The 15,529-nt window shown below is 43.2% G+C and overlaps 1 protein-coding gene and 1 long non-coding RNA gene across 2 annotated transcripts in view; one reads left to right on the forward strand and one right to left on the reverse strand.

Moving 5' to 3' along the window:
* Positions 1–15,529, reverse strand: part of fgf11a (fibroblast growth factor 11a) — a 100,823-nt gene that overhangs the window by 42,674 nt on the left and 42,620 nt on the right. The window contains exon 2 of the mRNA XM_034856872.1: positions 4,747–4,857. Within this exon, the coding sequence (XP_034712763.1) occupies positions 4,747–4,857 (111 nt within the window). The remainder of the gene's footprint in view (positions 1–4,746; positions 4,858–15,529) is intronic.
* Positions 15,013–15,529, forward strand: part of LOC117934912 — a 13,254-nt gene continuing 12,737 nt past the window's right edge. The window contains exon 1 of the long non-coding RNA XR_004654613.1: positions 15,013–15,158. This is a non-coding gene — a long non-coding RNA (uncharacterized LOC117934912). The remainder of the gene's footprint in view (positions 15,159–15,529) is intronic.

Genomic DNA, 15,529 nt, shown 5'->3' on the forward strand with positions numbered 1-15,529 from the left:
TCCTCTGACCTCCCACCGGAGGGGGGAGACACAGTGATGAAGGAGCCATCAGCTGTGTGCCAGCTGCTCCTCCTGCTCCCTATTGCTCCTTTCTTTCCCTCTATCCCTCTTTTCTCTGACATCCGTACATTTCTCCTCTCCCTCTCTCTTCCTCTGCCAACCCGTCTTGTCTCGCTAGCTCACTTTTCTCTGGCATATTCCACCGGGCCCTCTTTTTTCTCTTCTCTGATCCCTTTTATTCCCGTTTCCTTCCTTTTGTCGCTTTTTGGCTTTAATATACGATCACTTCCAACTTGATGACAACTTCCTCTATCGCCTAGTTGTGGATGCCCTGAGGGGGGGGGGAGTGACAGAAGTATTGCAAGGCCATAATGAAAAACCACACTCATCACTATTTTTGTTCTGCTACATCCCCCTCAGGGCTTCCATAACCTCCTTCCCAACTTGTGTCCCTACACCAACCTTTCGCCTTCCCGACCCATTTCTGTCCAGAAGAACCGGGAGGTAAGGGCGGCTGCTGTGACGCCAGGTGGTCCAGGAAGAGAGGTGACTAGAGGGGGTCAGGGAGGTCGCAGACCATTGGGTCCATGTCATCGAGGGACAAAGGGAGAAGTCAGGGAACCAGGGGGTGAAAAATGATGATGGAGAGAGAGATTGTAATTCCGGTAGAGGCCCTTTAAAGGGCAACTGTACGTAAATAATTTTTCTGTTAGTCAAGTAGGCCTACTGTACATGTTTGAAAAAGGTGTACTTGCATTGATGTATACTTCTAGAGACACACCCACTTTCAAGCAGTACCAAAGTTGTCCAAGAACTCCGTCAGGGCAAAGTTAAAAATATGAATCATACTGTTTGCTCCCTTACTTATGTATCACATTAGCTGCTGATTTGGCCCTTTTTTTAGGACTTCTCGGCGTGCACCGCTGCGGGGTGCATAATTAGTCCACGCACATACATACACACATTTTGAAGAAGTGAAGGGCAGGGGAAGGTTACATGTTGCATTGAGGGATGCATGCCCCGGAATTTTATTTTGTTTTACATGCTATTTGGACCAGAACTTGAAAAAAAAAACACATCCATTGTTCATTAGCCCAGTTTTAGTGCTCCCCCCCCCCCCCCTTAGAGACTTTTGTACAGGACTACGAGGGCTCAAATGCTGCATGCAGTGGTAGAAGAAGTAGACCAGTAATAGTAGGCTAGTAAGTAAAAGAGTAGTAGCATCAACATATATTTAAAGTACCAAAAGTAACAGTACTTTTTATACAGAAGGGCCCATTTCAACTCCAAAAACCCACCATACAGAAATATTCAAATACACCATTTTAGAATATTTGCAAATAACACACTTGTACTGCATTTGTATTGCCCCAAACTGCATGGGATTAGCATAAAATGTGGGCATGACTGCAAAGTGGAGACTCGTGGGTACCCATAGAACTATGATTGTCACATATCAGTGGATAATCATGAGAAATAAACTTGTGTTGATAACCAAAGTGAAAGGCTTGATCACCAATGGGAGTAGGCCCCAGACCCCTAGGGCTGAAAAAGCCCCAGGTTCACTGTCTGGTATGTGATTTATGAAATGTTGATTCATCATAACTCTATATGGGACCACTATAAAAGAAACCACTAAAAGTGAGATTTCGACTGACGATAAGGGCCTGTTTTATTACATTATCTCTGTCTTGACAAAGGGCCCTGTGTCACAATCTAATTTTCAGACCTCCATTTAAACTGATATTTTCCTTACATGGTACCTTAAATCAATTTGTATTTAATCAAATTCTCACACAGCAATGGGACTAGGATGTATGCATTGAACAGATGGGAAAGTGGTCAAAGAAGCTTACATAATCTTTCAGTCCATCCAGTTTTGACACTACATAGTCTTGCATTGCCACAGCGCTGCGGAGGAAGGTCTGGCTAGTCCACACAGCGTTCCAGGAGAGAAAAACATGCTCTGGATTATTGGCATTTCTTTAAACCAATCACAATTGTCTTGGGCGGCTCTAAGTAAACAAAATAGTCTGGAGAAGAAAAAAAAAAGATGAATACAATTTCAATGTTGGTGGTGGCTCGGAGGATGTTCTCAGAATTGACCGGAGTTTAGAATGCCAACACAAGCTTTTTTTTTCAGAAGCATCGCTTTACGGGACACAACGTTACCGTTAGCTAGTAGCTGGATTAAACCCAGTGGTTTAAATGATGAGAGTTTACGTTAAGCGCTGTAAAGTGTGACTGTATTTCCCTGTAGAGGAAGGACTCCAACACCGGGACGTAACAGTCTGCAGCTGCCGTTGTCGGAAAAACAACACAGACTTAGTTCACTGTGAACTCACCAGCCTTGTGGTGTGTTTTAAGTTATTTTAAAATACCCATGTCCCATCTGGTGCTTGTTTTTGTCATTTACCAGCAATTTATTGGTGAAATAAATCATTTCAAGATTATTTTAATTGTCATTCCAAAACCACTTTAGGAAGTGCAGTGTAGAACGAAATTAGAACCACCATAAAAACAGACCTAGTAACCCATCAGCAGCTAAAAATGAATTAATCCTTTAATTTTAACCATATGGCCTTAGCAATAAAACAAGGCATTCTTTAATGTCGCCAACTGTTGTTTTTTGCTCCTTTTCATATTTTATATTATATACATTATTAAATATATAATATATATTTCGGTACAGGGACCGGTTCAGGGACCGTTTAGGCACCAGCACCATTTTAAAAGTATCATTTTAACACCGGTATCGAAAAAAATAAAAAATAATACCCAACCCTAATGATCTCTATTGGCTTCAAAAAGCAACACCCCAAAAAATGTAATTGTAATACCCTTAAATGTAAAGCGGTCTGACCCCAGGGCAATCTGCTCTATACTGAAAGTGCTCTGTTCCCAGGGAGAGAACTGAAGATTAGCCTGACCGTCAGTGTGTTACAGTCTGCCCACACAGCTGTTTCTACCCTTTCAATATTCTACGCAGTCAGGTAGATGATTGTGCTGCTGATTGATACTCAGTTACAATGATGTCCATCACTCAACAATTCCTGCATGAACGAATTAATCAATAAATAAAATAAATAACTGGACCTGGATAAAATAAAGTGCACAACTTACACACACAAACACACACACACACACACACACCCACACCCACACACACACACACAGAGTCCCCTGAGAATGCAAGGATCCCAGGACAACATTAAACCAGATCCAGGGATTGAAGGAATAAACGATAAGTCAAACCCACGCAAAAACTTTGCGAGGTGACCTCCACTGACTGATAAAAATAAATATCTTGACACACTAGGAGCGCTGTTTCGCAACAGCAATCTTCACATCCGTCTGGAAATGAGCCTTGTTCACCTTCGGATGGGCCCAACGGAATTATGTGATGAATATTTCAGATTGGCCGTGAGAATGTTTAAAGTTCACGGTGCGGAAATGTTTGCCTCAGTGTAGATATGCGGTTACATAAGAGGGAGAGGTGAGGGGGGAGGTCTACTCGCTGTACTTTGGTACGGTCTGGAGGTGTCCTGGACCTAATGTAACCAAAGAGCTGTTGGAGGACTCTCTCACCAGTTTCCCCCGATACTTCTTCTGAAGGGATAGTTACCAAAAAAAAACGTCTTTGAGAGAGCTGCCTTGAAGTGTTTTACTCGTCCCAATCTAACTACAAGTTTTCCCATCATCAAACATAACAGGCAGTGATGACCTAAAGGTTAGACAAAAGAGTGTGTCACCAGGAGGTTGTCGGTTCAATCCCCAGACCAACAGGATGAAATGTGGGTGTCCCTCTTTCATTACCATTACTGCCCATGAGCAAGGCTCTTAGCCTCAACCCCGCTCCAATGGAGCTGCTCAGTGATCAGACAGTGGCTGAACTGTATGAATGTGTGGAACTGTGTGAATGTGATCAGGGTGTACCTATAAAAGAGAGGCTGCCTCTCAGTGAACCTTTCCTGAATAAATAAAAAGTAAATAATTCAAATAATCCTGGCAATGTCTAACTCGCACAAAAAAATGCTTTTAAATGTTGTCTCTGGGACAAATACCAAGGGGAAAACCTCCAAACAAATGCCTCGAGGTTCAATCCAGGTTATTAAACGCAGAGGGAACTACAACTCAGAGTCAGTGGGAATTATTTTTCTTCTCTCTGAAGATTGTAAATCCAAAAATGTGCAGGCTTCATGTTTTCAATCCAAACTTGTTTTTTGACAGAAGAAAATATGGTGTGCTGTCACATCCGGGATATCCTATGATACAATCTTGATCTCTTTGGGAGGGTTGGAGGAAGTCTAGGAGTGTGTGATGTTTTGGGTCACCCCAAACGACCTCTTGCAGAGTGAGATGTGTTCACATGGTTGTGGCGTGTGTGTGTGTGTGTGTGTGTGTGTGTGTTTGTGTGTGTGTGTGTGTGTGTGTGTGCGCGTGCCAAGTTTTTGTACCAAAAGGCAGAGCTTTAAGTCTTGATTCAGATCCCAACTAAGTGACTTTAAAACAATGCAGTTACAAGCTGAGTGCATACAGTATAGTCGCCCAGAAATAGTGCTATAGGAATATAGAAATCATGACAACACAGCCACGTTGGATTTATGTATGCCATCATCATGTAACCAGAAAACTCGCAACTCGAAAAGGTTGACAACCACTGGTGAATGTTACAGAGCTTTGAAATGCATGTCTTCTTTCAACTAGCTGTCTTATCTGTGTGTGTGTGTGTGATTGTTCACTTACAGAAGGAGCTGCTTTCGTCCTTTGTGCCTTCCATGGTGCCATCCGGCAGCATCTGGAGGTAGAAGCCGTGTCTGCAGTAAAGCCGCGTGACGATGCCCTTCAGCTGGGGCTCTGCGGAGCAAACACAGGGTTAAGCACACGTTAGCGTCCGGGGAACAAGAACACACACGCACATACACACACACACACACACCTCCCTATGAGCATTCACTTTGATTAAACAAAAGGAGCGTCTTGATATTTACACTTTGAAATAGTCAAACAGTGAAGTGTGTGCGCTTGCATGTTGGTGTGTGACTGTGGCCTTCAGCAGGATTGATAGGATCCCGGCGTCTGCTAAGAAGAAGCATCTTTCACGTGTTGAAGCGAGGCAAGGTACAGTACATGTGTTTGCATGCTGTGCGTGTGTGTACGGGTGTGTGTATGTCTGTGTGTACGTGTGTGTGTGTGTGTGTGTGTGTGTTTACTAGGGCTGGAACAACATGCCCTTGGCCCAATTTGATTCCTTCACGATACACGAGGGCCCATGCGATTTGAATTGCAATTTGACAGCATCGGGTTGTGCGATTTTCTTTTCCTTCTTTGATAAAAATTCAAAGACATTACTAAAAAATGTTGATGTTTTTTTTGAAAACATCCGTCAGTCAGTCAGTCTGACATTTACTGCATCTGTAAAGAAGTACAAAACATGGATTTTTAGCATTTTCTGTTTTTTTGTTTTTTCCGGAAACAAACAGAAAATTGTTTGGGTGAATTATTGGTTAAAAAAAAATCAAAATTTTGGGGAAATAATCGATTTTAATAATTGTTGCGATAACAATACATACAATTTCTCTCATGTAAGTGTGTGTGGAAGTAGCTGCCAACAATGGAGTGAGCCCTTTAAACATGCTAGCCCCCACATCAGAAAAGGGACCACCGCGCTAGGCAGTGGGAGCACTATGATAATCGTTAGCTCGCGGCTAGCCGTGCAAGCCACCGCCATTATGGCTAGGCCACCACCATTTTTTTTGCAGCAAAAGTCATGTGCCGTTCCTGACCCAGACTCAGAATGTCAGTCAAACTCTGGGGAGAGCCATGTGGAGGCATCCCAGCCCAGAATGAATTTTGATCAGTACAGCACCCTTTTCAAAACTGAGCTGCCACTTCAGTTAAATAGTTTTCTTCCAGGGTATCTGGGGTCAGTTATTTAAAAAGGTGTAACTGAGAGTGAAACGGCCCTGAAGTTGACGTTTTTTTTAGTTATTTCTGTAGGACATGATCATTTCACAGGGGTACACTTTTGTGGTAGCTACCTGGAAATATGACGTGACAAGCACCCTACAGGTCGTATAACTACATTGCCTTACACAATGTAGTTAAAACAGGACGCAGGGTGCTACACTTGAACTGAGCAGACAGCTCAATTTCCTGCATGTAAGATGGCAACTAAAAGTTTTATGATCCATCTCCTGTTTACCCTGCTCTGAAATACCAACTCTCGTCATTTACCTAGTGCACTTGGAGGCATCAGACTACTCTTTGTTTCACCGAACCAATCAGACACGGTCATCCGCCACCGCTCTTGAGATAATTTGGGGTGTTTTTCTCAAACTTTGCTGTTGTGTTGGGTTTCTTTTCTCAAGTGTGACTGAGGGGAGCTCTTTCACTCCAAAGTGCTGAAGGAGACTAAATAGTGGATCAGCAAGAATGTCAGAATGCTTAAGTGTTTCCACGATCAAGTTTTAATGAGATGCATCAAATATGGATGAGACAGAGAAGTACGGGGGCAGCTGGCAGTTGGCCCTTGGTGGACAGCAGGGGTGTGTGTGTGTGTGTGAGAGAGAGAGAGAGAGAGAGAGAGAGAGAGGGGGGGGAGAGAGAGAGAGAGAGAGAGAGAGAGAGAGAGAGAGAGAGAGCACTGCTAAAAGTAACAAAATTGACTTTCAAAATGAATTATACCCAGAAAATGAATACATTGTCCCTGAAGTACATGGACAATTCATATTTGAGTGTTTTCTGTATCCATTGCACTTTCATAAAGATGAAAGGGCAAGTTAAAATATAATATTGAAAAAAATGAATTAAAGTGAATAAAAAGTTTGAGTAGTGCCACTTAAACACGGTGTCCCACATTTCCCATAATTCAATTGTGCCTTTTAGTTTTTGTTGAATTCAGGACATGTTGGCATCATGAGAAAAATAAGACAACCTCATAGTATTCTAACTTGGGAGTTGGAATAGGTTCCTTTGTCCTGAGATGGTTAACCACAGCCTTGTTTTTAGAATCAGATAAAAGGAATTCAGCCTTCATAACCTATTTTAATGTGTTACATACAGTATATGAATAGGATTGGGCATCAAGAACCGATTCCTATTTGGAATCATTTCAAAAAGTATAATTCCAGTAGAATTGTTTTATTGGAATTGTTCAGAGGATTTGGCTTCAAATCCGATCACTTCCCACTTTAATATGTGTAAGTTTTGGTTTCCCAAGCGGCAGGTGCTTGTCGTGTTGCAGCCATGGAGCCCAGTAAGCAGCACTCTAGGGTGGCTTTATATTTCATTGAAAAAGCCCTGTATACTAAAAACTTGAATTAATCCAAACAAAATGTTCCTCTTATTTGTGAAAACAGTCATCCGTTACAGATCCGTTACAATGCCCCCCCTCAAAGAATCGGAATTAAGAATCAATAAGAACCGGAATTGAAAGGAAGAATCGGAATTGGAATCAGAATTGTTAAAATCCAAATGACGCCCAACCCTATATTTGAAGCAGTATGTTTACTACTGCCAGTTACAAAAAGTCTATAAAGCAGGTCTTTTTTATTATGGATACAAACACCTTGTTTGACACCTTTTGTAGACCCTCCACGTCTGTTAAATGCCCAAGTCTTCCAATATGATTCCCGAAGAGGGTAACAAACCACACGCTGAGTACAGCCCTTGCCCTTGATGTGTAAAACTGGTGGAGAGGCCCTTTAAATGAAAGCATTAAATTATATAGTTTACTGAATCAATGCTATATAGGTCTGAAGTTGTATTTTCATTTTGTGATTATAATATTCTATTGCACTGTAGCCCCTTCGCTTCATTTTCCCAACATACAATCTCACTATAATAAATTTGAGGGGATTCTTTTTGTTTTAATTTTAAGACAAGGTGACATACTGTTAGATTAAAAATGTTATGCGAAATACTCTACTTTTTTGTTGTTGTTGCAAAGCTAGCACATTTTTCTGCAATCCTTGAGAAGTTGAATTACTCATTAGGGTTCGAGTTAAGCTTTGATGTGAATTGGTCAAAGAGATGCTGGTGTGTAATCCTCCCTTTCATTCAGACAGCGTGACACAACATGTTTGAAAGCTTTTCATCGGACGTTCTGGCTTCGGCCGCGAGACTGAGTCGCTGTAACTACTCAAAGATAAAAGCTCATACATCCAACGCTGGCTGACTAGACACAGAAGGTCAAATGTGGAGCGTGGTAATCTGTAATATGTTGAGTGTTAATCCCAAATTAAGCCTCGGACCACACAGAGCCATGTGCTGCTTAACAGATCTGCCACAATCCAGAGCAGAGCACAGAGGAGGGCGGATGGTGGACTTTAGCGTGACTCTGCTTTCGTGCATTCCCGGTGTGGTAACGGTGCTGTAATCCAAAACACGCTGCTCGGACATGCAAAACTACCAGGGCATGCACTGAGCCTTTTCAAAGCCCAAACACCCACACCCACGGCATTAGCTCATGTGTGTGGGGTGCTGTGACAGTAGATCTCGAGAGAAAATGCAAAATACGACCAATACTTATAATATGAAACCAAAGTAAAGTAGAGTCGTTGTTTAAACTCTTTCTATCGTAAGTGACTAAAGTCTATAGACCTATATTTCTTCAGGGTGTAGCTTTACAGTAGTTCACCTTACTCCGTGACAGCTTGTTAAACAAGGTTTTCCAAAGTGATGGATGTCTTACCAAACTGAGCTCAAATTCTGTCCTTTTCAATGTCAACACAACCTGAAACCTACATGTTCGGACGTCCCCATGCCAACATTATGAACAAATGGTGTCAAAGGAAAAAAAAGCTTAATGTTCAAAGGCACTGGGATTGATCCACTGGCCCATGTGGTTATCCATTCTTTTAAAACAGAAAATTGCAGCCTTTGTGCGTGTGTGTGTTTGACTGTGATGCCAAACAGCAGTTAGGGGTAAGAAGCATTAGAAAGCCTCCTCTAGGGACTAGGAACGTTCATATCAAAGCTAGCCGGTAGATGTAGAAATATGCCAGACAGTTGGACGGGTGAACCAACATTTAACCTTACATCTTCCATCACTAATCACGCACGAATAATCAGCAGGGGATGTGATAATGTCTTTTACACCATCCATTCCCCCAGTGGGATGACCTTTGCAGGCGGTCTGCTTGGCTCTTTGGTAAACTTTAGATGGTATATCCGTGGGGGTCTAAGGGTGCTAATGTGCATGATGTATGCAGGAGTCAAATCTGATTTGGGCAAGATGTGAAAACTTTCCACACGCATAATGGGGCGGCCTGCTGGAGTTATGTTCGAGCCAGAAACATTGCATTGAGGAATTCACCATTTTGACCCATCTAGGCACCATTTTACACCTGCGGCAGCCGCAGCCAGCCACAGTACAATGCCGGACGGACAGATGTCTCCTCGGCGCCCCAGCTCCCAGCAATGACTGCATAATGACTCATCTCGTAGCTGCATGGAGATCTTCGTCGTGTATGGGCTGAATGTTGTGCACACCGTGGCGTCCGGACTTAGACCGCTGCTGGTAGTTGTTGTACGTGGAATTCATTTGCGTTTACACTTGTGTTCAATGTGGTCCCGATGTGTCCCTGACCACCTCCGGAGGTGGTTTAGCAGATTGGCTTCCAATCTGCTCTTAATGTATTTAATGTGAATGAAAAGCCCACACTATCTGTGGTAAAGCACTATCCAATTGCAATCCAATCACCCAAAGCGCATTTTAATGCAAGGTGTAAAGGGGGCCATTGGTACATCAGCAATACTCAAAGCTTATCACATAAGGAGGAGGTTGGGGTGCTGGAGAGCTGAGCTAAAAAAGAAAATGCTTTGCATGAGTGTCATCGGCAGAGTGAGGCCCCGATCAGAGAGCATTTTAGCAGCCTCGGGCAGCTTTTTAATAGGTTTTATTTGCTACTTCTGCACTGCTGAAGTTCCCTGCAATTCTCCACTATAGTGTATACATGTGCCTTGTGTTTAAGCATTTTGCATCCCCAAACTTACAACAGTTAGCTAAGGGCGGATGCCTGAATCAGGTGCCAGTTGACCCTGAATCCAGCCAAGGGTTTAACTGTAGGAGGCTTAAAAAACTTGTTCTGACATTTTGGAATTAAAGCTGTCGATGTTAACATTTTTATGCTTATGATTTTTTGGTCCAAAATGAACACAATGCACAGTTTCTTGGCAGTGTGGAAAAGCCTCTGAAATGGCATTAAAACCATGGAACTAAAACAAATTCATGCTCGTGTAGACTGCAATCCCACTAGCACATCGCAATGTATCCTGGGAACATCATAGCATTAGTCAACAGCTTTGATATCAGTGCATCATATCCAACAAAACATGGTGTGTGTGTGTGTGTGTGGGTGTGTGTGTGTGTGTGTTTGTGTTTAATGCATGAGGAGGATTTGTGCTTATAATCCAACAAACGTGCAATACCAATTATAGAGTGACCTTAAAAGAGAGCGGGATTAATTAGATGTATTAAGAATTTCAACCACTGAAGTCGCCCTGAACCCTCCGGCTGCCCGTTGCCTAAAGTCAGATGACAACTGGGCACCAGCAAGTGTTTTGTTCACCCCCATGACACACTCCAATTCTATATGTGTGTGTCTGACACCTTCAAGAGAATGGGCTTGGCTGAAGAAGCAGAGACTGTCTGCCAAGGACAATGTCTGTCTGTCATCACTCTTTCACTCTCTCACTCTCACACACACACACACACACACACACTTTTGTGTCCTTCCCTCTGTCCATCAATCTCTTTCTTACTTTCTTCTCTCAAGCGTCCTCTCACTATTTACGGCCCAGTATCACTAGGAATTCCTTCCATATCGGGAGAATCGGCAGGGCCCAATTTATGACCGGTGCCAATGTTCAATACCAGTGGAGGAAGGAGTGTCCCCGATATGTAGCGAGGCAGAAAGTAAAGCTTCTAATCTGTCATTTTCTCCCCCTCCCCAAGGCTGGATTCCCAGCCTCAGCTTCACTGCGTGTCAATTATTTCTTCAGTAACCTGATTATCTGCATGGAATTTGGAGTTTGTATCACTAAAATAAAAATATCACATAAGGCGAGTCAGCATTATCAGGTCATTTTGTGTCCATTTCTTGCTGAGGGTACCTAAGTCTAAATCCGTTTTTTGAGTTTGAAGAGCTATTGTATTTACATGGTACATATTCCTAAGCATAGCTGTGTTCAACACATTTACTACGAGCAAACACTAATTCCAGTTCATTCCCGTTTAAGAGCACTGGTTGCACTGGAATTAATGGTAGCCTACCTGGTGGCCACAGGGCACACACTGCAAAGAGGGGAGGGTCAGTGGGAGCCCCATCAGCAAATGTTTGCCCGATGCCTCCTTAACAGGTTTATCTGGCTATGCCAACCTTATTCATTTCCACTATCCTCTCTTCACAATTTCTCCTCATCCAGCTGCCTTCCCTCTTTCTCTCCCTCAAAATGATTACTTACTCACTCACACCATGAGAATTAGTGTATATTACAGTACAGACTGTTTGTATGGGGTATACAATTCAGCCGCAGACCCTAGACTCTGTTTCTTCCAGTTGCAACAGCAAGCCCCTACATCAATGTAAGAGCGTTGGTTTCCCTTTGGATTTACTAAAGATCAACATGTTTGAAGTTTCTATTCCAACATGAAGGAACTCTGACAGCTTTGCCTCTGCTAACTGCCCTGTTTGTTGGCCAACTCTGACCCACTGGTGTCGAGTTTCCCCACGATTAAAACTAACTAGTCCTATTCAACGTCTGTGTGCATCTGTGGAATCACACTGTATCTCCTGAGTAGTAAGACAGTATCCTCCACAGCCCAAAATATGTCATGTTCAGAAGTTGATTTAACTGCTTGACCTGTTGCACTACTGTTAATAGGGAGTATCTTGCATTAAATAACGTTCGGCCTCTGCCAGTGATGTTCTGGCATGAGAGCTTCTTGAAAGAAAGATTTATAGACTAAGTTCATCTACAATCCACTGAGAATTAAACAAGAAGCGGCAACAAAATGGCCGGGACATCTACAGTACTCATGCATTTATAGACAACAAAGCTAGTGTGGATCAGAGCTGCGCGATTGATTAAATATTTATCTCAAAGACGATGTTGGATTCCCACAATTAAATGAACAAGATTGACTGCAATGTTGACGTCTAAAATGCGTGCTCTGCTCCTAAAAAAACTGCATATCAAGTTGAGCGCTTCCAAAACTGACAACATGACTCGGTGAGTACTGAGTGCCGTGACAGCAGTGGCATTACGCACGGCCGAGTTTGCATTACTAAAATAAAAATATCAAGCTGAGTCATCCGAGAGGAGCTCGGAGTAGAGCCGCTGCTCCTTCGCGTCGAAAGGAGCCAGTTGAGGTGGTTCGGGCATCTGGTGAAGATGCCTCCTGGGCGCCCCCCTAGGGGAAGGGAAAGTTTGGGGTCCCCTGCTGGAGCTGCTGCCCCCGTGACCCGATAAGCGGATGAAGGAAGATAGACGGATGGATGGACATAAGGAGTCGTTTTGTGTCCATGTTTTTGTTTTTGAAATTGAAAAGCTATTGTATTTACATGGTACATATTCCTAAACATTTACTATGAACAAACACAAATAACATTTGATTCCCACATAAAAGCACTGGTTGCACTGGAATTAACAGTAACTGGTGGCCACAGGGTACACACTGCAAAGAGGGGAGGGTCAGTGGGAGCCCCATCAGCAAATGTTTGCCTGATGCCTCCTTAACAGATTTATCTGGCTATTCCCAACCTTATTCATTTCCACTTTCCTTTCTTCACCATTTCTCCTCCTCCAACTGCCCTAATTCTCTTCTCTTCCCCTCTTTCCCCTCCCTCTCGTCTTCCCTATCACATCACAGAAATGCATATCCAATCAGCATAGAAGTCCTTACTTTTGCTCTTTTTGAAGACTGAAAGAGGGTAAAGGAGTGATGTAGTTAAAAGAGGGCAAAGAGGAAGAACAGTGGTGTCAATAAAGTCAGTTAACAGCAACAGAGACTGGTCTGAATGACTGACATGTCTTTCAGAGGAAGGAGGAGAGGAAAATAAGATACAATTCAGATATCTGGGGACCAATGAGGGTAAATGTCACTGCCTTTACATGTTTCCAACAGGTAGCCAGTTCACCGCAGCAGCACTGGGATACAATGTCAGCTTGCTATTGATGGTTCATTTAGCGAGCCTGGGAATTGTTTGTTTTTTTCCTTCTTCTTCCAGGCATTGACGTCTGTCAAACCACTTGAGGCTGGTGCCACGGCAACAAGTGCTGATTATTATACTTCCCTGTGTCTGTCCAGACGTCATCGTAAATGCTCTCTGTTGGGTCTGTGTCAGCACCGACGCAGTCAGACTCCCGGGAGGAACAGATGTGCTACGCCACTGACGCAGCGTTGATGAATCATGGTCATTGTAGTTCACCAACTGTTTAAGTGTTTGGGAGCATTGAAAAACGTTTGAGAAAATCAGCAGCTTCATGCATCACAGCAGCCCAAATCAATCCCCAAAAAACTGAGTGTAGGTACCGGCTAGGGCTGGGTGATAAAGAGAAATTCAAATATCACAATATTTTTGACCCAATACCTTAATATTGATATTACTGCTGATTGTGTAGGGTTGACATTTGGTGCTTTCACAAAATGTTTTTAGATTTTTGATATATAATCATCAATAATCTGGATTCAATGACTACATTGGAAAATAATTAAAGAGCTAAAACAGTCTGGTAAGTTCACAAAATAACATAATTTTACTCTAATGCAGCTTGTAAAAGCAGGAAAGCCAAGACGTGTTTCATATTACAATCCAAAATCTAAGACGATATCTAGTCTCATAGCACGATATCGATGTAATATTTATATATTGCTCAGCCCTAGTACGGGCTTTCTGGTAAAGATGAGGTGGTAACACTCGATGGAGAAGGTGATATATTAAGAGTTAGCCATTTATTCAAGACTTTACAAAGACAAATATTAACAGGAAGAACAACAGATATACAGTAATACTCTGTAAAGGTGTGTCCACACCTGGCCGTTTTCAGCCCTCCAAAAGAGCTCAGACCTATTAGTCAGCATTTTTTGCGCGCATGTGAACAATCCAAAAGGGACTCAGACCTCTCTAAAAAAAAATCATACGCCATGAGGTTCACTTTAAGGCATTTGCACTCCTATAGTTAGTTCACTCTAGGCCAAACCAGTAACTGAATTTGTGAACTTAAAGCGGTTTTCCATTGGATCGGTTTCCTTTCACACCTGGAAAAATCCAAGCGTACCAGAATGTGTCATTACAAGCCAGTGCAAATACCATTTATCTGTTGGATGATTCTGGGATGGGAGCAAGAAAGTAGCTACAGGAAAACGGTCCTGTGTTCTGGACTAGTGCATATTTCTTTGCGTCTCCATGGTCCAATGAGCTCATTTCATTTAAATAATCAGACGTGGTCACCAAGACTTTGCTCTGCTGTGCCGGTGTCTGTCTCCAACTTCAGCAGCGGCTGGTTTGCCAACGGCAATGTGAGTGACAGCGAGCTGGACCGCAGTCTATTTCTGGGAGACAAACATTGTAAGCTGTAACAGTTGCATGTTCAGCCATATTGCAGACCGCAAAGCACACCTGACTGCAGGAGACGGTTAGCTCAGAGTACACATGGTTAGGGCGGTTCGAGGTCGGATCGCGTTCTCGCAAACAAACAACGAACCGCACCAAGGGGAAAAACCAACTCTAGTGTGGTTCAACCAATCTATGTAAGGCAGAAGTGAAAGCCCCCTAAGACCACGCTGCGGTTCTCTTTACCTGTGCACTGTAAACACAACATGCTTCAGGTTCCTTTTGTCTTTTGCCAATGTATTTGAGCCGGGAGGCCCCATCGGGCCTGATGTGGACTAGAAAGAGAACTGAGTCCTCTTTCAGTGAACCTAAAAAAGTCCCTTTTCTGTCGGTCCACTCTTTGGTCCACTTTAAGTAGAGTGTGGTTCGTTTAAAGAGGATTACAGCCGCCTTCCGACCGGAGGGATTTTTGCATTGCCTAGAACACAACGTTCCTAAAAACCTTTTCTTCTCCCGTTCTGATGGACCAATTTGGGGACTATTAAGTTCCTCTGGCCACAGTCCCTGTAACTCTTTCAGCTCCTGCTTCAGGCCAGGGTCTTTTCTCTTTTTGCATAGAGGTGGTTAGATGGCTTTGTTATGACAAGAAAAGGTCAGTTCCTAGTGCAACTTGACCAGTGTGAATGCAAATGGGAAAAAAACGGTTTTGGGGGAAGACTGTGGTCTTTTCCTATAACTACGTTTGTGTGACTCGTGTGTCAAAAAGAGGCTTATATTTGAACACCCTATCACTGTGTGTGTGTGTGTGTGTGTGTGTGTGTGTGTGTGTGTGTGTGATTGTGTGTAATAGTGCGTCCCCTTTGACTCTGCAGGTGAGCGCGGCGTTCCTGCACTCGCTGCTGCAGGAGAAGGAGGCGGAGGAGGCGCAGCGCGTGGAGCGCTACGCCGAGAGACTGCGGAGGGAGGGG

The sequence above is a fragment of the Etheostoma cragini genome, chromosome 19 (genome assembly GCF_013103735.1).
Source record: "Etheostoma cragini isolate CJK2018 chromosome 19, CSU_Ecrag_1.0, whole genome shotgun sequence".
Classification (NCBI taxonomy): domain Eukaryota; kingdom Metazoa; phylum Chordata; class Actinopteri; order Perciformes; family Percidae; genus Etheostoma; species Etheostoma cragini.